Consider the following 25,869-nt stretch of genomic DNA (forward strand, 5'->3'; position numbering starts at 1 on the left):
CTAAAGCCTTTATTTTAGATGTTGAAGCGTGGGTTTGCTTTACAGATAGGCAGCTGCAGCTGGCGTGTGTATGCGAAGGGTTCTGTAGGTGGATTAGGCAGAGTGCGTGACTCCAGTCCAGTCACAGGAGCCTGTTCCTGGAACACGTCTTCCCGTGGGGGAGAGGAAAAGACCTTTTGGACCGCGTTCTCTTTCACAAAGCCCTCCCTGCAAGAGGGTGCTACACCTTGGTGGTGGCAGCTCTGTTTCGACCCGTGTCCCATGCTGTCTCTCGTGCTGCTGTGTCAGTCTTGTGCTCTGGCGAGCAGCCTGGTGCCACAGAGAGCGGCTGCCTTGGTTCTTGGGCCCTCCTCTGACCTCGCTGAGGATGCCTTCCATCTCCGTAGCATTACAAAAGGCACGTACACATCTATATACAAGTGCATAAATATATAAATAGGAGTGTTATACAAAAATAAATACCCATTCTCTTTTTCTCTTTAGAATAAGTCTTTGCAAAAGGCAGCTTGGTCCCTAGCTGGTGGGAGAGTGAGTCTCTGAGGGCCTCAGCAGCGGCGGGCTGCTCTTCAAGTGTCTTGGTAGGTCCTGACCCAAAGATGAGATCACTGGGTTCTGGGGATGCAGATCTCCTCGGGACTGGCAGCAATCTAGTCTTTCTACCTCTTCAACTGGCACCAGGCCTAGGCAACAGGGGCTTCCTGAAAGGGAGAGGAGCAAGAAACGATTACAATGTGTACAGAAATGAGAGATGCTGTAGCAGCTTTCTAGTCAACAGCCCACTTGGCGAGGTTAGGAACTCTGACCAGAGAACAACTGCAGCCTGAACATCCTGTCCTGGCTACACAGGAGTTTGATCTGTGTTTGCACACAGTGAGTTTGAGCCATACTGTGGGATGGATGAATGGATCCTAGGGAGATGGACCCATGTAAGTTTTCAGGGAGCTGCTTGTTTTACTAGCAGCCCGGGAGATGCAGAATTCAGAAGGACTAAAGGGAGGTGGGGTATGTGCCCTTCAAGCAGCATACAGGTCCAGCTTTTGGAGAAGGGAGAACTCTGTCCTCTCAAACTCCCTGAGGCAACTGGCAGTCCCCAACTTGCTCACAGGGCCTTTCCATGCTGCTGTTCTATGCAGCACTAAACCGTCCTTGCTCCGCGGAAGCCAGCACGCACAGAGCCACCGGCAGAAATGCTCGACAGGGAGATTTCCAGTTTACCAGACCACTGACCTTGGTGGAACAGGGGGTCGCGTCGGGCATCCAGGCTCAGGCCTCCCACTTTGCTGCCCATCACTGGATGATGGAGGCCAACAAAGTGCTCTTGAAGGTGAGGACAGTCTTCTTGTGGCTGAAGAAGCTGGTGAGTGGAGTCATCTGGGAGACTATAGAGAAAAGAACTGTCTTCTGTTCTTGAGCTGGGCAATCTGGGGAGGCAGACAAACAGGTTTAGAGCACTATTCACACATCTTTCCTCCTTGAAAGACATGCAGCATCTCAGCCAGCTGCATCAGTGCAATGACAGAGCATTCCCAAGTGAGGGGAGGAGCAGAAACTGGGATGTCCTTGTGGGATGGAAATGGGGTGATGGAACCTAGTATCCACAATTCAGGAATCTAGTGAGTGCCACAGGAGTGGGAAGAGCAGTGTCTCCTAGGGAGCAAAGGAATGATGACCTCAAGTCTCAACAGTGAGATACAAAGCACCTGTGATTGGACCCTGGCTAGCTTCTGGGGGAACTGTTTATTATCAGCATCCACTCATAGATGTTAGCTTCTCTCAGTCTACTTCTCAGTCTCCCACTAAGAGGCAGGAGCAGGAAGTCCTTGACCATGCCTACAATCACATTTTCTTCCATCCCTCAAACCATTAAAGGAATGACCTGTACAAGAAGAATGTAGACCAAGGCAGCCTAGTGCTGGAACATGGGTTTGTTTCCCACATGAAACGGGACAGAGGGGAGCATGCTGAGAGTGAGCTCTGATGAGCATGTAGTGTTGTGGGCCCCACTGGATCGTTCCACCTTCCCCTCCGTAAGCTGGGACTAACCTGGAGGGCTGGAAGTCTTGCTGGGCTTTCCCGCTGTGCAGCGCTCTGGCCTGCAGCAAGGCGTTGGTCTCCTCGGGTGACTGGAAGGAGAAAGGAGGATGCTCAGCTGCACATCCCCACCAAGCAGCACGAAGAGACAGGTGCTGACCCGGGAGCCTGAGCCCCGGGCCAGGCTGGTGAGGCTCTTACCGCTGAAGGCAGAGAAAGCTGCACCTCTCTCTCTCTCGCTCGCTAGAGAGCAGAGCCCAGCAATGAAAAACTCACTTGGGCTTACTGCCCCATCGAGGGGGTGGGAACCACTGTGCAGTCTCAGCTGTGGCACTGCCTTGGCCTGTGTTACCAGTTACTGGGTCCTCAGCATGGCCGGGGCCTGCGAGCTTTGCTCAGGGCAAGAGGAACCATTCCCACCCAGGAGCCCTTGCTCGCTGCCTCCTCCATATATGGAGCCACTGCCCCAAAAAAACCCCACACCACCAGTGTTTTGGAGACCTTCCTGTTCCTCCCACGTCTCAGGCTCCACCGTGAAGTGCAAATCACTTCTAAGAAGCCACCAGTCTTGCCACTTCTGGTGCTGCCAAGGGCGGTGCCAGGCAGGCCTGGCAAAGTCCTCCCACCACAACCACGGCCTCTCACCTGTCCGCCTGCCGCGGGCGCGGACGTACCTGGGGTACTTCGTCCGGACTGTAGTCTCGGGGCTTGGTGCTCGCATAGCCCACTCCTGCCGAGGGGCAGATGCCGTTCAGGTGTGCTGCGCTGGCATAGGGCTGCCCGTTGACATAGGGGTGTCCGCTGGCACGAGGAGCAGAGATGCCCCTCAGAGGCACCATGGTGTACTGGCAGGATGATACCAGCAGCCCAGCTCCTGGGAAGCCCATGTCGATGGTTTGCTCTGCAGATGGGAGAAAAAGGAACCCTGAGGCCAGAAGCAAAGCTGAGGTTCTGCAAGTAAGCTGCCAGCAGGAATAGTGTTAGGCTGTCCTGTCAGGCGGGTATTTTGGCACCCATAGCACCCTTGGTGACAAATGGTTGTAAGGGACTCTATGTGAAGGCAAATGGAGGGCCCCTTTTCCCCTGTTCTAGTCCCAGGGTTCCTTCTCAACAAGGTAAGCAGGACAAGGGAGGAACAGTGGCCTCTGTCTCTATGGAGGTCCACAGGATGTTTGGGACTTATCCTCTGCCCATCCTCTCCCTATTTTCTAGAATGTGTAGCTCTTACAATTTGGATGTTTGACCCTACTACACCCAAGGTGAGATCTAACCCAGAGGGAAAAGCAGCTCTTGTCAATCAGCCCTCAAGAAAGAGCCCTTACTCTGCTTGGACCAGGCTCTCCAAAGGCAAAAGGGGATGAAGGCCACGATGAGGAGTACGATAGAACCCAGCACAACGCCTACAATCAAGTATGGCAAGTCGCTGGACCGGGCCACCATGGCTCCTGTCCCCAGGCCGCTGTGCCCACCACTGAGTGGGGGATGCTGCTGGGGGGGCACCGTTGAGGGCGGAAGACGACCAGGCAGACCAAGAGACTTCCGAGCTGTGAAGGAAAGGGAGAGAATGCATTAGAGAGAGACATGGCAGGTGGGAGAGCAGCAAGCTCCAGAGATGTCTGCATTGCTGTGGAGTGGGCAGACTTCTACAGTGGCTTTCTAGGTGCCAGAAGATTCCCTAGGCAGATGTACAGTGCTGCACTATACAAGTCACTGGTGCCTGGCTTGCAGATCCACCAGGATGCTACACAAAGGAAAAAGGAAAACCGCTTCTCCAAAGCACCCACTTGGACCTAATGCTGTTCATATGACAGTACAGCTGCTTGGAAAACAACGTGGAACCTGCTTATGGCCAAACCCAGGAGTTCAGACCAGCCAGGGCAAGTCAGCCCTTCTGGTTCCAGCGCCCACCTACTCGGTCCTTAGGAAAACAAAAGGTAACAGCTACTCTGAGGGGAACAGCGATGGACTCTGCACAAGGGGTCTGCAAGTACCAGTATGGGAACATACACATACTGAGCAACAGCATCAACACACCTCTCCTGCTTCTCCCCAGCGCTGTCTCCATCCCCTTGCCTCAGCCTGCACGACGCACCATCGGGCAGGGTGGTACAGCTGCGGGCAGGGACAGCAGGCAGGCTGCGCTCGCCCAGCCGCCCCGCGAAGCTGCTCACCTTTGGTTTCACAGATCATCACGTTGCTGAACTCGCTTTCCCCACCCTCGTTGAAACACTGCATCTTAATGTCATAGGAGGTCTCTGGCTGCAGGTGGCTGATGGAGTGCCAGTACCGGTCTCCTGAGGAGGGAACGCACGTGGTGCTGTGAGCCGCTTCTGGGAGCGTGCAGCCTGGCCAGCTCTGCAGCAGCACTAGGCAAAGCAGCCCTGCACAGCAGCAGCTGCCTTCTGCACACAGGGGGATCCCTCTGGACAAGTACTCTTCCAGGAGGAACCAGGTGCTGGGACTTGCCTCCCACTATCTCTTACCTTCCACCACATCCTTCTTGTAGTCGCTGTCATTGTCGCTGTCAGTGGGGCGGTAGTAGATATAAAAACCATGGATGGGGGTATTGTTGTTGCTGGCTGGGATATACTGCAGAGAACAGCAGGGACAGCAGAAATTAGCAGTGATGGCTGTGCTTCATGTTGTACAGCCAAGAGAGAGGAGGACAATGCATCCCTCTGAATAAACCCTAAACTGTTGGAAACACATGGATCCAGGCTTGTGATCCAAGAGATCTAGCCCACTCCAAAAATCCTCTGGGATGGACTGCTGTCAATCATTATCAGCACTTAGGGCTATCCCAGCAACTGTGAGTAAAGGATGTTTCTGCTGGAAAATACTGGGACAGGCAAAAGTGCTAATAGATTCTGGGAATTTGGCCAGGAGAGCAGCCACCCTGTGCACTGTCAAACTGTGCCAGTGGACCAGAACGTCTAAGACCCTGAGGTTATCTGCTGAGATCCATTTGTGCTGGCACCAGGCTCCCGTCCAGTAACCTGGTAGATGTTAGGCTGGGCAGGTACCACCCACGCTCCTGCTTCCCTGCACACTCAGAGATCTCCATCCCCACAAACCTTACCATCCACTTCAGCATGATGGTGGTCTCGTTGATGGCATCTGTGAAGGTGATGTACGGCCCGGCCACAGGGCGCTCGTAGACTCGGTTGTTGTACCCGGACACCACATACGGCCGAGACGCTGCGCTGGGCTCGCTCTCTCCCAGGATGTTCAGTGCCCTGACACGGAATTTATAGGACGTGCCTAGGGGGGGAAATGGGAAATAAGAGAGGTGTAGAGAGTGGAGTCTTCCAAGTCTTGTACTGTCAGCACAGGCGTGAGTGTGGAGAGGGGCTACATGTTCTCCAGAAGGCAGAGAACCCACAGGGAGGTTCTGATTGAAGTACAAACATCAAATGGCCAGAATATCAGCTGCGTGCTAGATGGAGCTTGCTTTTATCTGCCTTCCCCAAACCCTGTCTGGTTTGGTTTTTATATATATTTATATATATAAAGCACCTATCACCATATTGATAAACATTCTTTGGAACCACTTCCTTCTGGAAGGCGTGTGGGTGGATTCACAGGCGCCCGAAAAGATGGCCTGACCTGAAAGTAGGTATGGGAAGGTGTCCTTCCTCTACTACACAGAAATAGGTTCTGTAAATGTCAGTTATAAAGCTCAAGGCCTAAGTAATTTTTACCCAAACACAGCTTCTCTGGTTGTTAAGTTGGGGTAGATATGCTGCCCTTCTAAACTGTCCAGCTTGGCGATGCCATCTTTTCTCATGCAAAGAGCAAGGGAATGCATGTGCCCATCTGCCCTGCCTGTGGCCAAGGCAAGGGCAGTAAATGGCAAAGCCAAGTGACGTCAGCAGCTGTATCCTGTAGTATGGAAAAGCACCACAAGCCTCCCTGAGGGAGGTCAGGGCTACAGTGTCTTTGCAGCTGGAGAAACTGGAGAAGCATCTGCAGCTTTTCCCTGTGCATCCAAGCCCAGAGCTGGGGAGGGGCTGTTTTGCTCACACACGCCAGGGCTAAGTGTGATGTGGCAGATGGCTAGCTGTCCTGCAGGGACTGCACAGCTTTCCCACAGCCCTCCAGCAGCAGGGAGGAGAACACCAGCCTACCTTTCTCCAAGCCTGGGATCTCCACAGAGAGGCGAGAGGGAGGAATGTCACTGGTGGCCAGGACCCAGTCTCCCAACTTCTTTAGTTTCTTATACTCCACACGGAAAGACTGGATGGGGAACCCGCCGTTCCCACGAGGGATCCAGGTGACGTACACAGATGTCTCTGATGCCATGGAGATGGTTGGACGGTCTGGTGCTTCTGGAGCTGCAAGGGGCACAGAAAGACAACAGGACGTGAAACACCTTCCTCTCACTGTGTCTGGAGGATCCTGTAGCTCCTGCACTGCACCCACCCACATGCTCTTAAGTCCTGAATGCTCCCTTTCTATCTCTTCATTAGAACTGGCACCCCCAAATCCTCAGTCCTTTCAGCCTGTGCCCTGAGAACGTCTTTTACTCCTGCTGGCACCGTGCTCCTTTTCCACTCCCAACTCAAAACAAGGTCTGAGAAGTGTGCACCCATCAGCAGCAACAGGGATGGATCCACGGCTGGGGACAGAGCAAAAGGCCTGGCTGATGTGGAAGCAGTGAGCAGGGGGAGACGGACAGGGGAGTGTAAGAGACAACAACACTGGGGAGACCCTGCTGAGGAGGAAATAGAGAAAAGTCCTGAGCTGTAAAAATGTAATTTGGTGGGAAAACAATCAAAAGATGGGAGGGAATGAGGTTAACTGAGCTGTGAAGATGGAAGGAGAGGCAGCACCTGGATGAGCGTGGGGTCTGAAGGAGGGGACTTCACAGAAAGGATAAGGATTGAAGGAGAGAATTTCACAGGCAGTATAATGGCACTGGTGAATAATAATAATACCAGGCATGAGGTGGGAAACAATTAATTGGATTAACAAGACCGGAACTGATGTTTCCCCAGTGCAGCAAGACACCCCAATGGAGCACCCTCTGCCCCTAGACTGGGCAGTAACTGCCCCTTGTCATGGCTTGGCTCAGAGAGAAGGATGCCAGACCCTGCAGGGACTTGGTTCCCCACGCTCCCTTGGGTTCCCCCAGCACCCACTGGTGCACAGGAGCTTGCTGCTCCTCTGCAGCACCGTTGCAAGGCTTTCGGAACCCTCCACATGAAACTCAGCCAAAAGGCAGTTTCTGACAAGTCCACGTGCTAATGGTGGGGTCAGGCAGTGGGGTCAGCCTGCTCCCCTAAGCCAGACTGCCTGCCTGCAGGGGTGCCCAGGAAGGGCCTCTCCCTGTCAGGAGCTGGAGACCATCCATCCAGCTTTGCAGAGTCTTGCTTTACCCAATGGAACATGGCTGGGCCACAGCACCCCCCACCCTCCTTGCCCAGCTCAGGGAGGGCCTTACGGGACAGGCGGCTGTTGTCCGACTGGTTACTGCTCTGAGTGCTCGTGCCGGGGTCGTCCCTCTGGATTTGCTGCTCTTTGCTGGCAACAATCTCTGGCTTTGGGCGCCGGCCTGTGCAGAGAGGAGAGGAGAGATGGCATCAGGGAGGCGGAGGTGCAGCTCAGAGTCAACTTCTGGTGTGAGGAGCAAAGAAAATATCCCCAGCCATGACGTGGAGGTAGGGATGCTCTGGACTCCAATGAAAGACCATCTAGTCCAACCCCCTGCCAGAGCAGGGTCACACGGGAATGCATCCAGGAGGGTTCTGACTGTCTCCAGAGGAGACTCCTCAGCCTCTCTGGGCAGCCTGTGCCAGTGTTCTGTCCACCCTCACAGTGAAAAGGTGTCTCCTTATGTTCACAAGGAACTTCCTATGCTCCAGCTTGCACCGTTAATTGGTTTTCTTGACAGTGTTACTACATTACTGCCTGCGACAGTAGCAATTAGCAGAAGATGGGGGCCTGAGAGGAGACCTGAGGAAGCCCACCCCTGTGAGGAAGACTGCTGCAAAGGGAATGATGTTCCCCATACCTGCTGGAGACATGAAAAGCAGCCAGGGAGAGGGGGACTTAGTGCAGACATTTGGAACATCCTTTTAACGGCAGAGACAGCTTGGCACCAAGCAGGGTGCATGGGAAGGGTTGGGGTTTCCTTTTAGTTCAGGACAAGCTTTAAGCATAGGTTAGATAAACACCTGTCGGGAACAACCCCCACAGCCTGATCCTGTCTCTGGGCAGAGGATGGATTAAATGACCTCTTGACATTCCCACCAGACCCATTTTCTACAGTCCAGCCGAGGCACTGAGGGAGGAAGGGACTTAACCACCCCAGGCAGAGGGGAAGACCTGACTTTCCCCCATCCCTTTTCAATCCCACCCTCCGCTTTCCCTTCTGACAGGGTTGCTCTAAGCTGAGGGCAGATGGGTTTCCAGAGCAGAAACAGCCCCTTTGTCCTATGGCTGGTGCCTGTGCCTCAGGGCTGCGGCAGGACGGCTCAGAGGGGCCCTCCCCTGACTCAGAGCGAAACACCCAGGGAAAGGTTTGACCTTTACCAGTCCGGAAGGTCACCATGGCTGTCTGTCCTTCGCCAGCACAGTTGTGAGCAGCCATCTCCACCTCGTAGAGGCTCCCAGGGTCCAGCCTGGTGAGGGTCAGGCGATGCTGTGAGGCTGGGATGTCTCTCACTGCCCAGCTGTCCGAGGCGTTGGTAACCTGCTGAGAGACCAACGCAGACGTCGCAAAGCTGAGGCCAGGCTGGGCTTCTTGCCTGCACCGAGCTCAGAGACCTTCATGTCAGGCTGCTCATCAGCCCAGGCTATCTTCCCTGCCAGGGGGCCAGCTCCCTGCCTGCACAGGAGGGAGATGGTTCTATTTTGCAGAGCTGAAGGATTCAGATGTAAGCAGGACAAGTCACCAAGCACCAGGGTGTTTTCTTGACCCCAGAGGCTCATTAGTCCCTGTCCTGTCTGCTGGTATCCCCTGCCCCTCAGTGCATGTAAAGCTCTGGAGCAGGCGTGCCCCCAAAGGGCAGAGGCTGGAGCTGCACTGGGAGGTAAATCTCTCCTTGCAGCCCAGCTGAGCTGCTCAGTTGGATGCTGGCCATTTACCCGCACACCACTTTGGTCATCTGGGTCTAAATAACTTTGCTATCAGCTTTTTATTCAGTTTTGTGGGGCTTCCTTGCTGGCGCTTTCTGCCTGCAATCAGGAATTACAGCATTTGAGCACAGGTTTCTGCAGGGAAGGGACAGGCTCTGGCCGTGCACCCCCCCCAGAAAGGCTTGGAAACACTGTTCAGTGTTTTTTGGTGATGCCCCGTGTGGAGGTGGCGGGGGAGGTTGGGACCTTCCTCCTTCTCCCCAGCTGCAAGGATAATATTTTTGCAGGCAAAGAGGCAGGACACTGAAGTGACCCGGTGCCGAAAGGAGCATTAGCAATGCAGGCAACGCAACAGAACGGAAATGCCGAGACTCTGCCGCATCATTCATCTTCCCCGAGCGTCTGACACTGACTGATTAATGCTGCCTCGTTTTATTTTTATTCCCGAGCCCGTGGCGTTGTGGGGCCGGGGAAGGGAGCCCTAAGGGCTGCTGGTAGCCAGGAGGAGGGGGGTGGAAAAAGAGAAAAGAGAAATTCCTAAGAACCAAAGATAACGGCTGCGTGGCATCAGACTGCTTGCAGGCTGCTCGGATTTTAGGGGCAGGGAAAGAAAGACATCTGCAAATGTTTTCCAGAGGAGCAGCAGACCCTTGCCCAGTACAAATGCAAGCCTCCTGGCAGCAGGTCTTGCTTTCCTTATAGCCATCTTTCACACAAAGAGCCTTTTCTTTTGTTGCTGAATTGGTTCCTTCCCTCTCCACACACATGCTTTTCCAGTCAGAGATGTCAAAACCAGATCATTATATAACTTGATCCTAAGGATCTCTGATAGAAGCAAACTCTTTCTAAACAAGTTTAAGGGTTATTGGGACTAAATCCTTTCCACACAATCCTTAAGCATCCCAAGAAAGAGCCTCCAGCTGAGAATTTGGACTGCACTGAAAACATCGCGCTGCAAACTGCAGTGACCCGTGGTGACCTCTGCTGCCCTGCGGCCCCTGCCAGGTGAAGTGCTGAAAAACAAATAAAATATGGACAAACTCCAGCCTGCAAGTGAAGATTGCTCACAGAACCGGTAGCTACACGATACACCACCGGGACACACATCTCTTCTTGGCACAGAACAAGAGCCAATAGTCTGGTGAAGGCTTTTGGCATCTTTGGGGATTTATTTTTTTTTTAATTTTATTTAAACTTGCCCTCTTCTGCTTTTGCTTTAAAGGGCTCTTTAAAGAGAGGATTAGTTGAAACCCTCAGCTTAAGTTTTGTTTAGAAAGAAATCAAGGCCGGGTAGGGATTCGAACAGCCTCCTGTTACACCATATTGTCACAAAATCAAACATTCCAGGAGAAGAGATACATGTAATTGGAAACGGTGCTTTGCAGTGGCTGGGAATCCAAAATATGCCCCATCTGGAACATACTCAAACCCCAAAGCAAAAGCTCTCTACTGCAACTCCTTCCCTACCCAAAGGAAACACAAGCAGCAAACAGGTAAATTCAAACCCTGTTTCCTCCACGCACTCCCAGCAAAATGGGAAAAAGATGCTCTACACCCCAAAAGCCCATTTTTTACCTCAATAATGCTTTGCTGTTTAGTGAAACCGCTGGGCTACACTCTGCCTGCACCCAGCCCATAGTGCTGAGAAGCACCGCAGAGGGCTGGAGCCCTGGGGCGTAAGCAGGGCTCTGCAGCACCTGCCGAGTGCTCACGCTGTGCCACCAGCCAGGGGACTCTCAGCAGCACCCGGCCTTTCAGCTTCCAGAATAAATCCCGTGGTTGAGGACCTTCCCAGAGGATTCAGCATGGTTCTGCTGGCTCTTTGCTGGCTCCTCACAGCCACTGAGCACGGGTGCTTCAGTGCTGCTGCGCAGGCCTCATACATGCAGCGGAGAGAGGCAGAGTGTCCTGCAGCCCAGGCCTTTCCAGGCAGATGTCCCCCTGTGGCTTGTGTCAAGGCAAAAGCATTACACAGCGAGTTGCTGTGCGTCCTGTCCCTCAGGACTTCTACTTATGTAAGCATGCAACTGGGAATTGGAACTGGAAGCTCTTCAGGCTGGAAGGACATGTGTGCATACACACCCTCTGCGTAGTTAGGCAGACGGGCACCACTATGGGGTCTTGGACAGCTCAGTAACTCCTCTTGCCACCTGTGAGGCTCACCAGGCTGAAGCCACAGCGGAGGAGGTCCCACCAACCAGCACCACCATCCCCAACACGCCTGCTCCCGAGGTGTGACAACATGCAGTGAGGCCACCAGCCCAGCTGTGGAATGGGCAGAGGAAGAACAGGAGCAGGGTGAAACAGTGACGATACCTTGCGGTGCTTCACCACATAATAGAGGATGGGAGCTCTGCTGTCGGACCGGGGTCTCCACACCAGATCGTAGCTGTCTGTCTTGGATGTCCGGGGAGAGCTGAGGATGATGGGGGCCTCAGCTGGAGACACCAGCTCCCTGTTGGCTGCGCACAGAGACTCTGCCAGCGGGGTCGTCCCAGGCTTTGGCAGTCCAGCTTTATCCAGGGGCAGCTTCAAGGCGCTGTCCCTGGAGGGTGGTGTAGGAGGCTGAGCAGAGCCCAGCTGGGCATCTCGCCCAGGGTTGGTTGTAGCTCCTGTAAGACAAAGGTGTGGAGGTCAGGTAAATGCCCATCCCAGTCTGTGGTGAAGGCAGAGCTACCAGCTTCCTGAACCTCCCAGGTGGCCTGTGCTGTGCACTCACTGCAGCACAGGTACCTCAGAGGTATCAGCTCCCAGGCACTGCCGCCTGCTGTGCCACTCAGAAAGGTCTCAGCAGCAAGCTCTCCTCCTCCCAGCTGTAACCTTACACCCGCTATTAACTGAACACGCCTCACCAAGAGGGGCCTCTTTGAGAACAAGCCTTGGACACATGGGGCTTCCTCCCTTGCTGAAGCCCCTCTTCTCCTGGATAAGTTCAGGAGTGTCCAAGGAATACAGTGGAACCTCTCCTACCCCAGGTGAATCCACCCACATCAGTGTTTACGCTCCTGCTCAGCACAGGCGCAGAGGTAAGCCGTGGGTAAGGCACTACACCCTGTGCCCTGTGCCCCTTGTGCAGCGATGGCTCGCACGTGGCACCGCGCTTAGAAGCAAGACTGCTGCCATTCTGTTCCTACAGGGAGCCAGGCAGGTCCCAGTCCTGCCCCCCAAGCCTGTGGGAAAAGGGAGGGGTGAGCAAGGCAGCTCAAGAACACAAGCAGGTGGATCCACCCCAACTTTCTTCTGCTGCCCCTGCTCTTTCCCTGGGCGTTAGGCTCCGTGACTGAACGGTCACAAGCCTGGAGAGAGGGACGCACCTGGCCGGGCCGTCCTCAGCTGCACCATGGCTTGTGCGCTGCCGACCTCGTTCTCCGCCATGCACTGGTATATCCCGTCATCCTCGGGCCCCACGCTGACCAGCCGCAGCGCCCTGCGGGAAAGCCGCAGCCGATGGCTTGCGGAGAGGGGCACGGCGTTGCGCAGCCACATGACGGAGGGCTGGGGGTTCCCTCGCACCTCGCAGGTGAATTTGGCGCTCTGGCCCCACGGAATGATCTGCTGGGACAGCTCCATGGTGACCTCCGGGGGCTCTGTGGGAGGAAAAAAGACATTTGGTGAGGGGCACTTGGCAGGGAGCACAGCGAGGACAGGGCTCTGCACCTTCCTCTCTGGCAGGGATGAGGGCAGAGGGATGGATCCTTACCCCACCCCCAAGTCCTACTCCCTCTGCGGGGACCTGCAGGGGTCTGCTTCACTGCACTTCCCCTTCAGCATCCACAGGAACCACACAGACAGCTGGCCCAAGGCCACCTGCCCCTCTGAGATGACATCAGCCCATTTTTCTGAGCTGAAACGCTACTCTGCAAAGATCGTGCTTGTGCCAAAACAGCACATCAGCCCCTGGATGAAATGCAATCCAGGACATTGACTGAACTTCCCTACTGCTGGGGAGAAGGGGAGGGATGCATGGTAGAAATATCTGAGGTGTAGTATCCCCTACGTTTCACAGAGGTGTCTCCTGCAGAACAAACAGCGAGTCGCTCTGACGTCTCTCCTGTCAAATATGTCTAAGGAGCAGCCGGTGCTCCACTAGAGTGGAGAGTCAGAGCAAACCCAGAGCCACAAATGACAAGAGAAGAGCTTCTGTATGGAAAGGAGGATCCATCATCTCCAGCTCACAGTGGGCGGTGGAAAGGAGCAACTACCATCATCAGGGAAGAAATTCACCCCATCTCCCAGAAACTGGAACCACAAGAGGGGTTTGCCTTACATGGTGGTTTGTCCAGGGAGAGGAAGAGTACAGCACCACTACTGCTATCCCCTGAAAGCACTGGAGAAAGTCCAAGCCCTTCCTGAGGGAAGCCTGAAGGAAGGGCTACAGCAGCACTCACCAAACACCTGCACGTTGTAGAAGATGAAGGCGGCTCCAGCCTCCCCAACCCCATTGTCAGCCGTGCAGCTGTAGGTGCCCGAGTCCTCTTCGCTTGTGGGGTCAATCAGGAGGTTGCTGAGCAGGAAACGCGTCTTGTTGTACGCGGAGACGCTGGAGCCATCTTTGGCCCAGGTGACCCGCGGCGGGGGGATCCCACTGGCCACGCACTCCAGGATCAGGCTCTGGCCCTTGGTGACAATGATAGTCTGAGCTTCGGGAGGGTAGATTATCCGGGCTGCCTCCGCTGTGGAGCCTGGTGAGAAGAGAAGGAAGGAGGTGGGTGAGAAGGAAGGTGTCCAGTGGGAAAGCAGCCTGTGCAGAGTGCAGGCTGGGGTCATGGCAGGGCTAGCACCGTTACCGCCCTGCTGCAGGGGATAAATGGCAAGGCAGGCCAAGAGGGACATGCCTTAAGGGATGTGCACACACAGCAAGCGGTCTTGCTGAAGGGCCAGGGGGTCTTTGCTCGCCCATCACCAAGAACAAATCCCAGAGAGCTACAGCAATCCCAGGGGGGCTTCTGCTGCTGGAAATGACTTTTTCCAACAACTGATAACGTTGGTTCACATAGCAGACCGGCCACAGTAGCACCAATATGGGCCTCCAGGGCTGGAAACACTATGTGCAGTGAAGGGAAAGCGGCTTACGTCTCACACGGAGCCTCTCACTGGAGACCGAGGTCTTCACCTCCTGCGTCACAGGGTTGTAGGCAGCACACTTGTAGGTCCCCTCATCCTCCTGACTGGCATTGACAATCTGGAGGTTCCCAGATGGCATGATAAGGTAGTTGTCTGTAGAGAGAGAAGAGGAGGTGGCACGTGGTCACAACATACGCTCCCGCCCACCCTCCTGGAAGGCAGACACTACCCTGAAGGAAAGACGGACAGGTAGGAAAGAAACAATGCAGGAACGGTGACTGCACTGAAACGACCTCTTTTAGTTAAAACATCAGGGGAGCAATGATGCAATGACAGAAGGAACAGAGCCTCTGAAGAAGCTAGCTTGTCCCAGGTACATGCACCAGGTGGAGCAAAATCGCAAAAGTCAGATCAAGATCTTGAAAGTTTCTAAAATTCAATTACCTTTACCCTGGCTGGGTGACCACAACACTTACAGACACATGGAGACACCCCAACAGGAGCGACACTGTGAATCACCTAATTCTACTTCCTTTTGCCTTCTTGCAAGCTGGCATTACATGTGGCTCCCCAGCTCCAGGCAGCAGGGACAGCAGGGAGACCCGGCAGAGCCCCTAAACTGACCTGAGCTCAGACTGGCAGCGAAAGAACAGCGAAGAAGCAGCAGGCAGAGAAAGCTACTGCTGGCAGTGCAGGGTGACACTGAGAGACAGAAGGAAGGGGACTCAGCAGGACAGACCGTTGCAGCACTCACCTCGGGAGGCCTCCAGCCACTCCTGCTTCACGCTGTAGCGGACCTGAGCCTTAGGGTGACTTTCGGGCAGGTCACAGGCGATCACGGCCGTGTTCCCTTCATCCACCTCGATCACGTGCTGCCCATCGAACTTGAAATCTTTGAGATCTGCAGAGAGACCGAGTGACAGGGCATCTCAGTGGCTGGCCCAGCATCTCAGCCTCAGCTCATCCTCTCTCTCCCTGAGGACCCTGGGCTGTTTCACTGCAGTGCTGGCAGAGGACTGCTCCGTCACCAGTCACTAGGGAAACTGGCCTGGTTTCAGAGCTTTATTTTTCTTCTCCTCCTCCTCCTTCCTACAAAATGGGTAACCTAAAACACAACTTCTGGAGAAACCGTCTGCTCCACGGCTGCGGAACTGGGTGTGAAAAATTCTGTCCTGAGAGAAAAACATGAGCTGACACACGGCAGCACTGAAGGGCGACCAAAAATGGTTCTTCTGCCACCTCCTATTTCAAATGTGGCTGCCGCGCCGCTACCAAGGAGCTGACTTTGTAGTCACACTCAGGGAGCCCAGCCTGCTTCAAGGGCGTGCAGGCACAGTGGGAGACGGTGCACAGATGCTGGATGCTCCCAGAGCTGCCCTGAGCTCCTCCAGCACCTGAGCGATCCCCATCTCTGCTCCACTCCCATCAAGCATCTCGTAGGCAAAGGCTGCTTCGCACGCACCCAAGTGGTGCCCGCACCGCGCTTTAAAGAACAGGGACCTGCAAGGAAAACCAGCTTCTCCTCTACCCGGCACAGCTGCCCCCTCCCTAAAGCAGCCATGGAAACACCCTCTCCCAGCACTTGCCCCCCCATAGCAGAAGCTCCTCTGGCCAGGGCAGCGCAGGCAGCACAGGGGCAGGGGAAAAGGAACCCTCAGCTTTTTGTTTCCTTCTCCCTGTCCTTCCAAGTAGGAGCAAAGAACTGCAGTGAAACCCCACGGATCGTCAGGGCAGGGAACACACCAGCTTGGCCCCGCCAGGCTTCACAGAGACACAACAGTTCCCCCCCTCTCCCTGGGCACAATGGCAGATCTTTCAGGGGTGGTGCAAGCCCGAAGTTTGTCTCTGGTCAGCCTGTGCTGGAAGTGAGAGAATTCTGTGCCAGGAGGAACGTTCCATGCACGCGTTTTTATGGTGCCGTGCGCCAGCCCAGGCGACCGCTAGCGACAACTGCACGTCCCGTGGCTGGTCAGGAGTCACGCTGCTGCATCCAGGCTCCAGCCAGCCCATCCTCCCCGGGCCCTGGCGCTAGCGCCTCAAAACCCCACGTTGAGGCAGCGCGTCGCACCCCTCCCCGCATCGCGGCCACGCGCTGTCAGCAGCTCCCTCACCCCTCAAAACCCATCCCAGGACACGACGCCCGCGACCTTGGGCAGTTTGGAGAGCGGGGATGGGGGCAGGGGGGGTGAAGCAGGAGGGCTGGTGGCGGGCGGGCGGCAGGCAGCCTCCCTCCCTCTCTCCCTCCCTTGGCAGCCCCAGCCAGCAGAAAAATGTGTTTTTGTTCTCTGGGAAATGCAGCAGCTCTCCAAGAGCAAAAGACAACTCTGGCTCCAAGCTTCTCCCACCCACAGTCATGGAAAAGTGACATGAAATTTCTCAAGCAGACTTTCTGATTAAAGCAAGATCCTTTATGGAGTTTAAATAAAAACCAGCTCTCTTGGCAAGGCGGCGAGAAAGCCTCCCCGAGCGCGGCGCGGAGGGGCTGCCGGGCGGCTGCCGGGGGAGCCAGCGTTCCCGGGCCCAGATCTGAGGGAAGGGGAGGGGGAGGAGGTTGAAAAGGGGAGGTTTTGCAATGTCATAAAAATGATTTGCAGCGAACATGCTTAATACTTCTGGAATTTCTTGGCATCATTCAATTAAGGAAAAAAAAAATAATAAAAAGGAGGAATAGGGGTGAACTTCAGAAATGTGATTAATCCTTTAAGACAAGCCGAGGAGGGGAGCTGTGTTTCCACTGGGTATTGAAGCCAGATGAAGGTTAACTCTTCACTTGCGAAGAGCTGGCGGCGCCTCGTGCCCCTCCAACAAGGAAAGTTACTGCTGGGGAGGGGAAGGGCATGGGGTATGTCCTCCTCTCTGCTTTTAGATTTGATCAAGGAATAAAGCAGGGAGAGCCACAGAAATGGAAAGAGGTGGAGAAGAGGCGAGGGGCCGGTGTCTGCCTGCCCACATCACGCATATTTCTCCCATCAACAAAATATAAACGAGCATCAGGAAAATTAATGTGCGCCTTGGTGGTCTGGATTCATCACAGCCAAATTAAGATCTCAGAGCCAAGGCAGAGGCTCCAGCAGTGCTGGCAGGGATGTGCACACACACACACACACACACACACACACACACACGTGCGCGCACGCACAGACCCCGAAAAGGAGAAGGGGCCCGAGAGCCCAGAGGAAGATCAGACCCATGGCCCTGGCACTGTGGAGCCCAGCAGGGAGCAGCACCATGCTCTGAGATGGAAAATGATGTACTTGTGCCAGGAGACCAGGAGACTCCTAAGATGACCTTTGGCTGGGCAGATGAGGGGGTCCCTCATGTGCAGCCCCCACGCTGGCAGCTCTGCCCAACAGTCCCACAGCTCTGAGTGTGGGACCCCCAGCTCTTCCTGCGGTGGTTTAGTCCTATCTGGAGGCCACACACCCGCCAAAGTCACTCTGTCGCTCCCCTTTTTAGTTGGACAGGGGAGAAGATACATATTGAGAGGCTCAGGAGCCAAGATAAGGACAGGGAGAGATCGTTCCACAATCAGTGTCATGGGCAAAACAGACTCTACATGGAGTAAAATACATCTAAATTTAATACACTCCCTCCCCCAAGAAAGTACCTAATGTAAACAGAGTAGTATAACAAGTATGGCTTCCATGGGGTGCAGACCTTCAGGACCAGCCTGGTCCTCCATGGGGTTCCAACTCTCCACAGCAAACCTGCTCTGGTGTGGGGCCCTCTCTCCATGGGCTGCACGTCCTGCCAGGAACTTGCTCCAGCATGGGCTTCCCACTAGGTCACAGCACCCTTCACATGTCTCCACCTGCTCCACCATGGGGTCCTCTACAGGCTGCAGGTGGGGTCTCTGCACCCCATCATCCTCCATGGGCTGCAGGGGGACAACCTGCCTCACCATGGTATTCTCCACAGGCTGCAGGGAATCTCTCTCTGGCACCTGGAGCACCTCCTCCCCCCCTTCTTCACTGGCCTTGGTGTCGGCACAGTTTCTTACATCTTCACTTTTCTCTGGTGGCAAAAAGTGTCTGCATGCAAGCTTTCTTCCTGCTTAAGTATGTTACCACAGAGGCGCTGTGACCGTTGCCGACTGGCTTGGCCTTAGTCAGCAGCAGGTCTGGCCTTGAGCTTGCTGATATTGGCCCTGTCAGACCTGAGGGAAGCTTCTAGAAGCTTCTTGCAGAAGCCTCCCCACCAAAAAACCTTGCCACACAAACCCAAAAAACTTCCCCTCCCAGTGCAGCCTTGGGGAATAAGGGGTGAATCTGTGGTTGGAGGGGGAACGGGATCCTGAGAGGCTGGGGCAAGAACTAGGCACCACTGCAGAAGTGGAGCAAAACCAGCGGGGGAGAGGGAAAACATCAGGTGGGCACCAGGACAAACTATTTTCCAATACGCAAGTGTAAAAGCTTCCTGCCAAACTACTCCCCTAGATTCCTGCTCCCCCACAGCGAACAAGACTGTTCTATTTGCCAGTGGGTTTTGGCCACAGGCGGTCTGAACCGCCCCGCTCCCCGCTGGTACGGGTGCGTACAGCTGTCTACTAACGCCAGTGGGTCAGCTGGAGCTGGCAAGGAGCGGTCGGGGGCACCACCAGCCCCACACTGGGGGCACTCTGTAAAAAGGATGAGCCCCTCACCCCCCCACCTCTGCTTCACACACCCCTTTGCACTTGGCCCCCACGGAGCAAACTGAAAGCTCCCACCTACCATGCTGGGCTGGGACACACAGTTTCACCCTGAGGGCTTCCCATGAGGCCCCCTGAGATGTGGGGAGCCACACGTGCCTCCCCCCACTCAGCAGCACAGAGAGCAGCAGCAGCCCTGCCCCATGTCTAACATGCAATTTCCCGCTGCAGCTGGGAAAAAAACCACATCCCCTCCGCACTGGCTGGCTTTTCCTTTCCATACGGCAGCGCCTGACGTGCCAGCCCATGTCCTTGTCCTTAAAAGACACGCTTGATCACAGGGAAGCAGCCACCAGCCAGGAGGTGCTGCAGACAGGCAGGCAGGGCGCTGCCAATCCCAGCCGCACTGGGGTAACAAGGCTTCATTTTTAACTTTGCTTTCCCACCCCCTCCTTTTCTTTTGGGCTTAGAAGGGAGCGCCAACCAAAGCCCGCTGCTCGTGTCCATCTGCGCCCTGCTCTGAGGCGCGAGGCGGCGAGCCGGGGCACGGGGAGGGTCAGCCCCGGGGCTAGCTGCGCCGCTGTCATCGGGGAAGGAAACCAGCTGAATCCCAGGGCCGGGGGCCAAGCAAAGGAGCAAGCGAGACACAGCAGATTAAGTGAATGGGAGACCATAAATAACTTGTGAGAAGAAGCAGTAGTAAATAAAATGCCGGCACTCAAGGTGAAAGTCCTCCCTGCTGTAGGGAAGGGCGAGGGAGGGAAAGGAGGGTCCCCAAGAAGGGGAATGGACAGGGGTCCCACGGCCCAGGGGCAGGCACCCTCCACTATTGCCTGCCAGAGCAGCTCAGTGTTATGAGCTCCCAGTTCAGTCAGGGCTGGAGGAGCCAAGGCACCAGTGCTGCCTCTGCCAGCCCCCTCTCACTCCAAGGGGACAAGCACAGCCACCCACCCAAGGCTCCCACAAGCTCACGCACTCCCGAGTACATCCCCCATGCTGTGCCCCACTCCCCCACGCTGCCCTGGGCCCATTGCACAGCCCTGTGTCACAGCTCCACTGGCTCAAGCAACACCACTCGTGTTTTCCTTCTCTTCCCTCCTCACACCACCTCTGCCCCCGGGGCCAGAGACCCCCTATGCCTGCTCAGCAAATGCTTTTCCACCACGCAGTCACCCCCTTCCCTCCTCCCTCCCTCCCTCCCTCTCTCCCTTCTGCCATCGCCTCAGGGGAGCCATCAGAGGAGAGGCCCAGGCAGTGGAAAATGAATGGGGCTGTCTTCAGAAAGCAGCTGCAAATTCCTGGGGGATGCCCAGCCCAGCCCAGCGCAGGGTCACTGCCCGCAAGGCCTTGCGCTGAGGCCCGGCTTCTCCCACGTGCTGCCGCAGAGCTGAGGGCTGCGCTGGCCGGCAGCGCCGATGGAGCAACGGAGGGCTGTGGGGCAACGAGCATCCCTTGTCCCACCCTGGCCCTGGGACATGGGTGTCCTGCACTCCTCTCATACCTGGTTGTGGGGAATATACTGGAACTGGTGGGGTTGCCTTTGCTGCACCCCTCATCTGTTTGGTAGGGTTTGTTTTCCAGCATCACATCTACGTGGGCGAGGGCGAGGGCTGCTGCTGCGCTCCCTGCGCTGGTTTTACACACACACAGAGCCGAATGCTGAGGGGAGCATGGCTTGCGCCACCTCTGCCTGTTGGCTTTGCTCCAGCCACACCGCTTCAGCTCCACCAAGAACTTTCGACCCTTCCAAGACTTTTGCTGTTGCAGGACCAGCCCATGGCACTGTATCTGTGTCCCTGGGGGATTTATCTAGCCCTGCCAGAGTCCTCTGCAGCCACGCCTTTTCATATAGCACCTCCATCCAGGAGAGAGGGCTTCTGGCACCATGGCAAATTTGCCACCTGGAAGCGGGCAGAGCAATACCTTTCTCGTCCCTCCTTGCAGCTTTCAGACATATAAAGACTTAGAACCTGGCTTGGAAAACCAGGAATACCCCTGCCCCATCCATTCAAGCTGTCCCAGGCTCCAGCCCACCATCGCCGTGCCATAGGGCTGCCTCAGGGCCACACAGGGCTGATCCTGCGGTGATCAGCAGGCACCTACCTGTACCGATATGCCACGGGCTGCCAAGGTTGAGCATGGGATCATGGAGCACCAGGTCAGCTCTAACTGGACTCAGAAGCACCCAAATACTGCCTGGAATACTCTTCCTTTAGTTGCTTTCTGCAAATCCCTCCTCCTTCCACCCCTTGGCTATACAATACCTATTTTATCTCCCCTGGAGGAATTAAGGGCTGGTTTCAGCCTCTGTTTACCTATGATGGATTTGGATTCATGCTAGCATTTGGAGATGTGGTGTGGGTTCCATTTGCCTACAGTCTGCAGGCCTTCTACTTAGTTGGCCATCCTACTGCAGTTTCTTGGCCCGGTGCCGCCGCAATCACTCCTCTGAACTGCACTGGGTATTACATATTCTGCACTGGAAACCCTCAGAACAGTAATTTCCGAAGGAATCCAGCAGACACCAAATGTCCCTGTCTGAAATCTATACCCACTGCAACTGGAAAAGGGCTTCTTCTCATGGGTTGGTGGGGTTTTTGTTTGTCCCCCTAATTATCTCATCATGGCTCCAGCACGGCCCCTACCCTGTGGTTTCAATCACATTTTGCCATATTTCTGTGTGATGTATTTCATCTGCTCGCTTGCTCATCGAGAAGCTCGTGATGGACATCACTGTAAGCAAAGACAGGGCTTGGCATGGGAGAGGTACTGTCAGCGTGCACCACAGTGTGTGTTTCCTTACATCTACCCCAGCGCTCCAGGTGCCTGATTTACCAATCACTTCTAAAGTTTCTTTGCAAATAAAAACATACCTCTTTAAAAAAAAAGGGGGGGGGGGAGGGGTAGACTCCCTGATCCTTATGGGTCCCTTCTAACTCAGTATGTGCCATGATTCTACGATTCAGCCAGCCCTCTCTCTGCAACAGGGAAAGCAGAGACGGACTTGCCCCACCGCGCCGCAGACGGGAGACGGGGGTATCGGTCCCAAGGCTAGGCTGAGGCTGCCAGCACTGCAGCGATGCTTATCTGCTTGCTGACTGTCAGCAAAGGAGGAGGAGGCCCTGAGGAAGGGGGCATGGGCAGACAGCCTGAGGCACTCAGGGGTGTTTCCTCCAAAGGAGGTGCAGAGAAAGATGTGGAAATAGCCTAAGAGTTGGCCAGATAACATTACCTTCAGCCCTCGAAACCCAGCAAGACACTTTTCCCCAATGACTCCAGGTCCTGTTCCTAAATAAATCTGCACCTTGAAAATATTTCCACACACAAACCCCACTTCTGCATTCATTCACGGTCTACTTTCACTCTCACCCCAGCACGGGTTTTCTTTCAGCCTGGTGGGTGATCTAAAAGATCAGCTCCAAGGCTGACCTGCCAGGGGGTTTCCTTTCCACCCCCAAGCCTATGGTCCCCACTGAACCAGCTCAGAGAGGAAGCATAAAGTAGGAGTGAGAAGCCATGGCACACCTGCCACCTTACCTTTCAAGCTCCGTCCCACCACAACTCAGTTGCCCTCTGTTATTTCAGACCTCTGCAAGCAGGCTCCAGCTCACAAACATGAAATTGGTAATGTGAACCCCTCCAGAAGTTTCCCTCCTACATCTTCAGCCTCATGCCTTTCCTGGGCTGCCCTCTTCACTCACTGACTGCCAAGTAAGCCTTCCCAGCTGCGGCCTCTCCATCACCTGTCCAGGTGTGTGGGGGGCATGGCCCCTGCCATCCCCAAGTCTCCCTGAGGACAGGAGACCCATGTGCAGCGTGGTGCAGGGGTGCTCCACGATGCTTTAGTTGTTTGTTCAACCAACCACTTGCTCTTGTTTTGTGAGCTCCACTGAATGGTGCTCCTGATCTCCCCTTGGAAGAAGTGCCTTTGCCACAACAGGGAGAGCAGCAATGGGTAAGTGCCCCTCTTTTGCATCCCCATCCCCAGCTACAAATCATCTGAATGAAGGCAATTTGCCTCCTGGAGAGGGCCAAAGAACTACTCAGTCGTGGCTTTGATTCATCCTGAGGGACACAGTGGGACCTTCTGGTGCTCCAGGAGCTGTCTCCTGCCCACCAGTAATGTTAGACCAAAGCAGGCAGGTCAAACAGCCACACTTCGTCCCAGGAGCCAGAGCTGGCAGTGGTGGGTTGGGTCAAGGTGAAAAAAAGAAAAGGGGAGCAGCCTAAGACGGAACCAGCCAGGCTGTGGAGCTGCACACCCTGCTCTTCTAAATGCAAACCATGCCCTTGGTAATCCCATCCACCTCTCTCCTCCTCTCCTTCCCTCTATCAGGCCACCAGCGCACACAGCCCCCTTTCTGCTCTGGAATGTGTTCTCCGAAACTTAATCTCGGCACAGGGCTCAGGCCAAATCCCCTGACAGATTCGGCCCCGTGACAACCCCCTCCCACCTCGCTTCAGAGCTCAGCACTCTCCCCTGGCTTTCCCTTGCCTCCTCCTCCCACCCAGCCTGGCCTAAACATTTCACTCCTGATTAATGTATCAGTGACAAGCCAATAGCTCTTGGCTTTAAGGCAGAGCCAGCCCCCGCTCTGCACAAACATCTTCGCCTCTTCATTCTCTTAAGACTTCGCTCCAGACTCCGCCTTGCTGGGAAGACAAAGCCCTTTCCACACCTGGGGCCCGTCACTGCCAGGGTAAGGCTGTCTCCCCCGCACGCACTTGCTCCACCAAAAACTGCAGGGGTCTCAGAGAAGATCAAACTCCCCGTGGCTTAAACAAGGGTGGTCCACGCCAGCTCCACGCAGGCTCTTTCTCTGATGCGTCCAAATACGGCACTTCCTTCACCTTTGAGCGCAGCATCTGACCTAACCCAGGCACCTGTAAGAGACGCTCCACTCCCCGCTCTCAGGTGCCTCCTTCCCATGCTCACAGCTCCTCGGACAGTCGGCAATGCCAGAGGGCAGCAGAGAGGAGCACTTGTTGCTCAGAGGTAGGAGGAAAGTCTCTTGCTCAGCTCAGTGCTGTGGCTCAGAAAAACGGTGTCTCTTTACCCCCCCTTTACTCCCGGGTGCCAGTGACGCCTTGTAGGAAGGGGACAAAGCTCTGGGAAGGGGGAGCATGTCCTCCCAGGACCAACAGTGGTGGTAATGAATACAGCCTCCTGCCCCTTAAAGACATAAACCTCGTCACACATGCTTTTGGATACCCTGCTCTCCTGTATCCACCGGCCATGGACTTCCACACCCACCTTACCAAACAAGGACAGTGCAGCCTCTGCCTCCACCACCACCACGCAACCGTTCCCCAACCAGCTGCTCTCTCACCTTGCATTTTGGCAAGAGTTCTTCCCAACAGCACACAGAGAGCCACCAGCCACTTAATGCAGGTGCTCAGGAGCACCTCCTCACCACAACCAAACTTTCCTTACTGTGAGCATGGGGGCTGCTACTTTGGCTATGATGAACCCAGGGACAACACAGAAACGTGTGGTTCCCATCACAGCACAAGCAGAGCAAGGGACCTCACTTTCCATGGGTCAGGAAGCAGCAAAACTTAGTGCACGCTGACCCAGAACTGGCAACAGTCCTGTGACAGCCCAGACAGTGGTTTGTTTGGTCATCAGCACCAGGAGGTACTTTCTGGTACCCTCAATGAAAAGCTGAGTAACCATATGGGGCAACACGGCAGCCAGGGAACCAAGCAGGGACACAAACCCCGTTGCTCAGGTATTTCCTGCTCCTCATGGCCTTGCAGAAACTGTCACCACAGGACAGGTCTGCAGCCTGCCACACAGGATCACTGCTCGGGTCATGGCTGGGCCACGACATGACGGCCAGTCAGTCCATCATCAAAAATACTACAGAGTGGCCTAGGCCAAAGGAGCCCTCTCACGATACCAGCGTGACCAAGTGAGCGTGGATGAGCCACTTAAGGATGCGTAAGTGACGGTCTGAGAAACGCAGGGGCTGGCAGAGGACTGAAGTTACTCACTAGCTAGCGTGACCACGGCAGGGACGCTGGCGACCACTCCTTCAGGCACACGCGCGATGCACTGGTACCGTCCCACGGTGTGGTTGTTGAGAGCCGCAATGATGAGTTTCCCCCGCTCGATGTGGATACCCAGCACCTCGTCCGATCCAGGCAGCTCCTTCCCATTCAGTCTCCAGGTGAGGTTCACTCTGGGGGGATCCACTACGCACCCCAGGCTGACTGGGCCCCCAAGCTTTTGGACGATGGAGGCAGGTTGCACGGTGACCTGCAGAGACTCACCTGCGTAGAGGGGAAGAGGTGGGAGTAAGAAAACTCGGTGAGACTCAGCAATAGAAGGGACAGAGGGAGAAAACCTGCAAGGCTGGTACATTGTGCTCGGTACGTGGCGCCTGCTTGTGCCACACCTTCCTCTAGCCACAGCCCCGCTCTAGCACTTGCAGATGCACACTGCCCCCCTCTCTTCTCAGCACCACTGGGCAGAAGTCTCCAACTCCAAGTGTAGCCCCTGCTTCTCTCAAGGAGTGTTTGAACCCAGACCTTTGGTCAAGGCGATCGAGGAAGCAGCAGAGAGAGGAAAGCACGAGGTGCCTGAGGCAGGGCTGTGCTAACCAGCCTCAAGGCAAAGCACAAAGGAGACCAAAGAAACGGGCAAGGACAGACACTCACTCAGTTTGGCAAAGCAGGTAGCAGCTGCGAGGATGAAGCAAGGGATGGGGGACACGGGTCTCTTCTTTCCGCGTGTCATTGCCATCCCATGCGGTGTGTTCTGGGGCAGAGGCGCCCAGGGAAGGGTCCCATAAGCTGCCTCAGGGGATGCAGCGGAGGTGCGGCAGCAGATTCCTGTGGATGACAAGAGACAGGATGGATGAAACCTTCAGACTTCCTTCTCCCTTCCAGCCCTGCCTGGCTTCCCCGACACCACCACTCAGCTCCCAGGGATTCACTGAGCTGTAAGCCTGAGGAGGCTGCAAACACTGATGGAAGCACCTTCTCTCCTCCAGCCTCCTCCCCAAACACGTTCATGAGTCTCCCAAGACATCCCACCCTCAGCCCTCAACACAAATGCA

The 25,869-nt window shown here is 55.2% G+C and overlaps 1 protein-coding gene across 1 annotated transcript; it reads right to left on the reverse strand.

Moving 5' to 3' along the window:
* Positions 1–25,553, reverse strand: BOC (BOC cell adhesion associated, oncogene regulated; the record flags this gene model as incomplete). Its single annotated transcript, XM_084279298.1, has 18 exons — positions 1–694; positions 1,224–1,421; positions 2,044–2,123; positions 2,706–2,932; positions 3,354–3,575; positions 4,203–4,325; positions 4,515–4,620; positions 5,111–5,292; positions 6,159–6,365; positions 7,475–7,585; positions 8,566–8,728; positions 11,428–11,723; positions 12,426–12,698; positions 13,500–13,793; positions 14,185–14,328; positions 14,930–15,076; positions 24,803–25,081; positions 25,469–25,553. The coding sequence occupies 18 exons, from the start codon at positions 25,551–25,553 to the stop codon at positions 514–516; spliced, it is 3,318 nt and encodes a 1,105-aa protein (XP_084135424.1). The 3' UTR covers positions 1–513.
* Positions 25,554–25,869: the final 316 nt, after the last annotated feature.

The sequence above is a fragment of the Gallinula chloropus genome, assembly GCF_964237585.1.
Source record: "Gallinula chloropus genome assembly, chromosome: 1".
Taxonomy (NCBI): Eukaryota; Metazoa; Chordata; class Aves; order Gruiformes; family Rallidae; genus Gallinula; species Gallinula chloropus.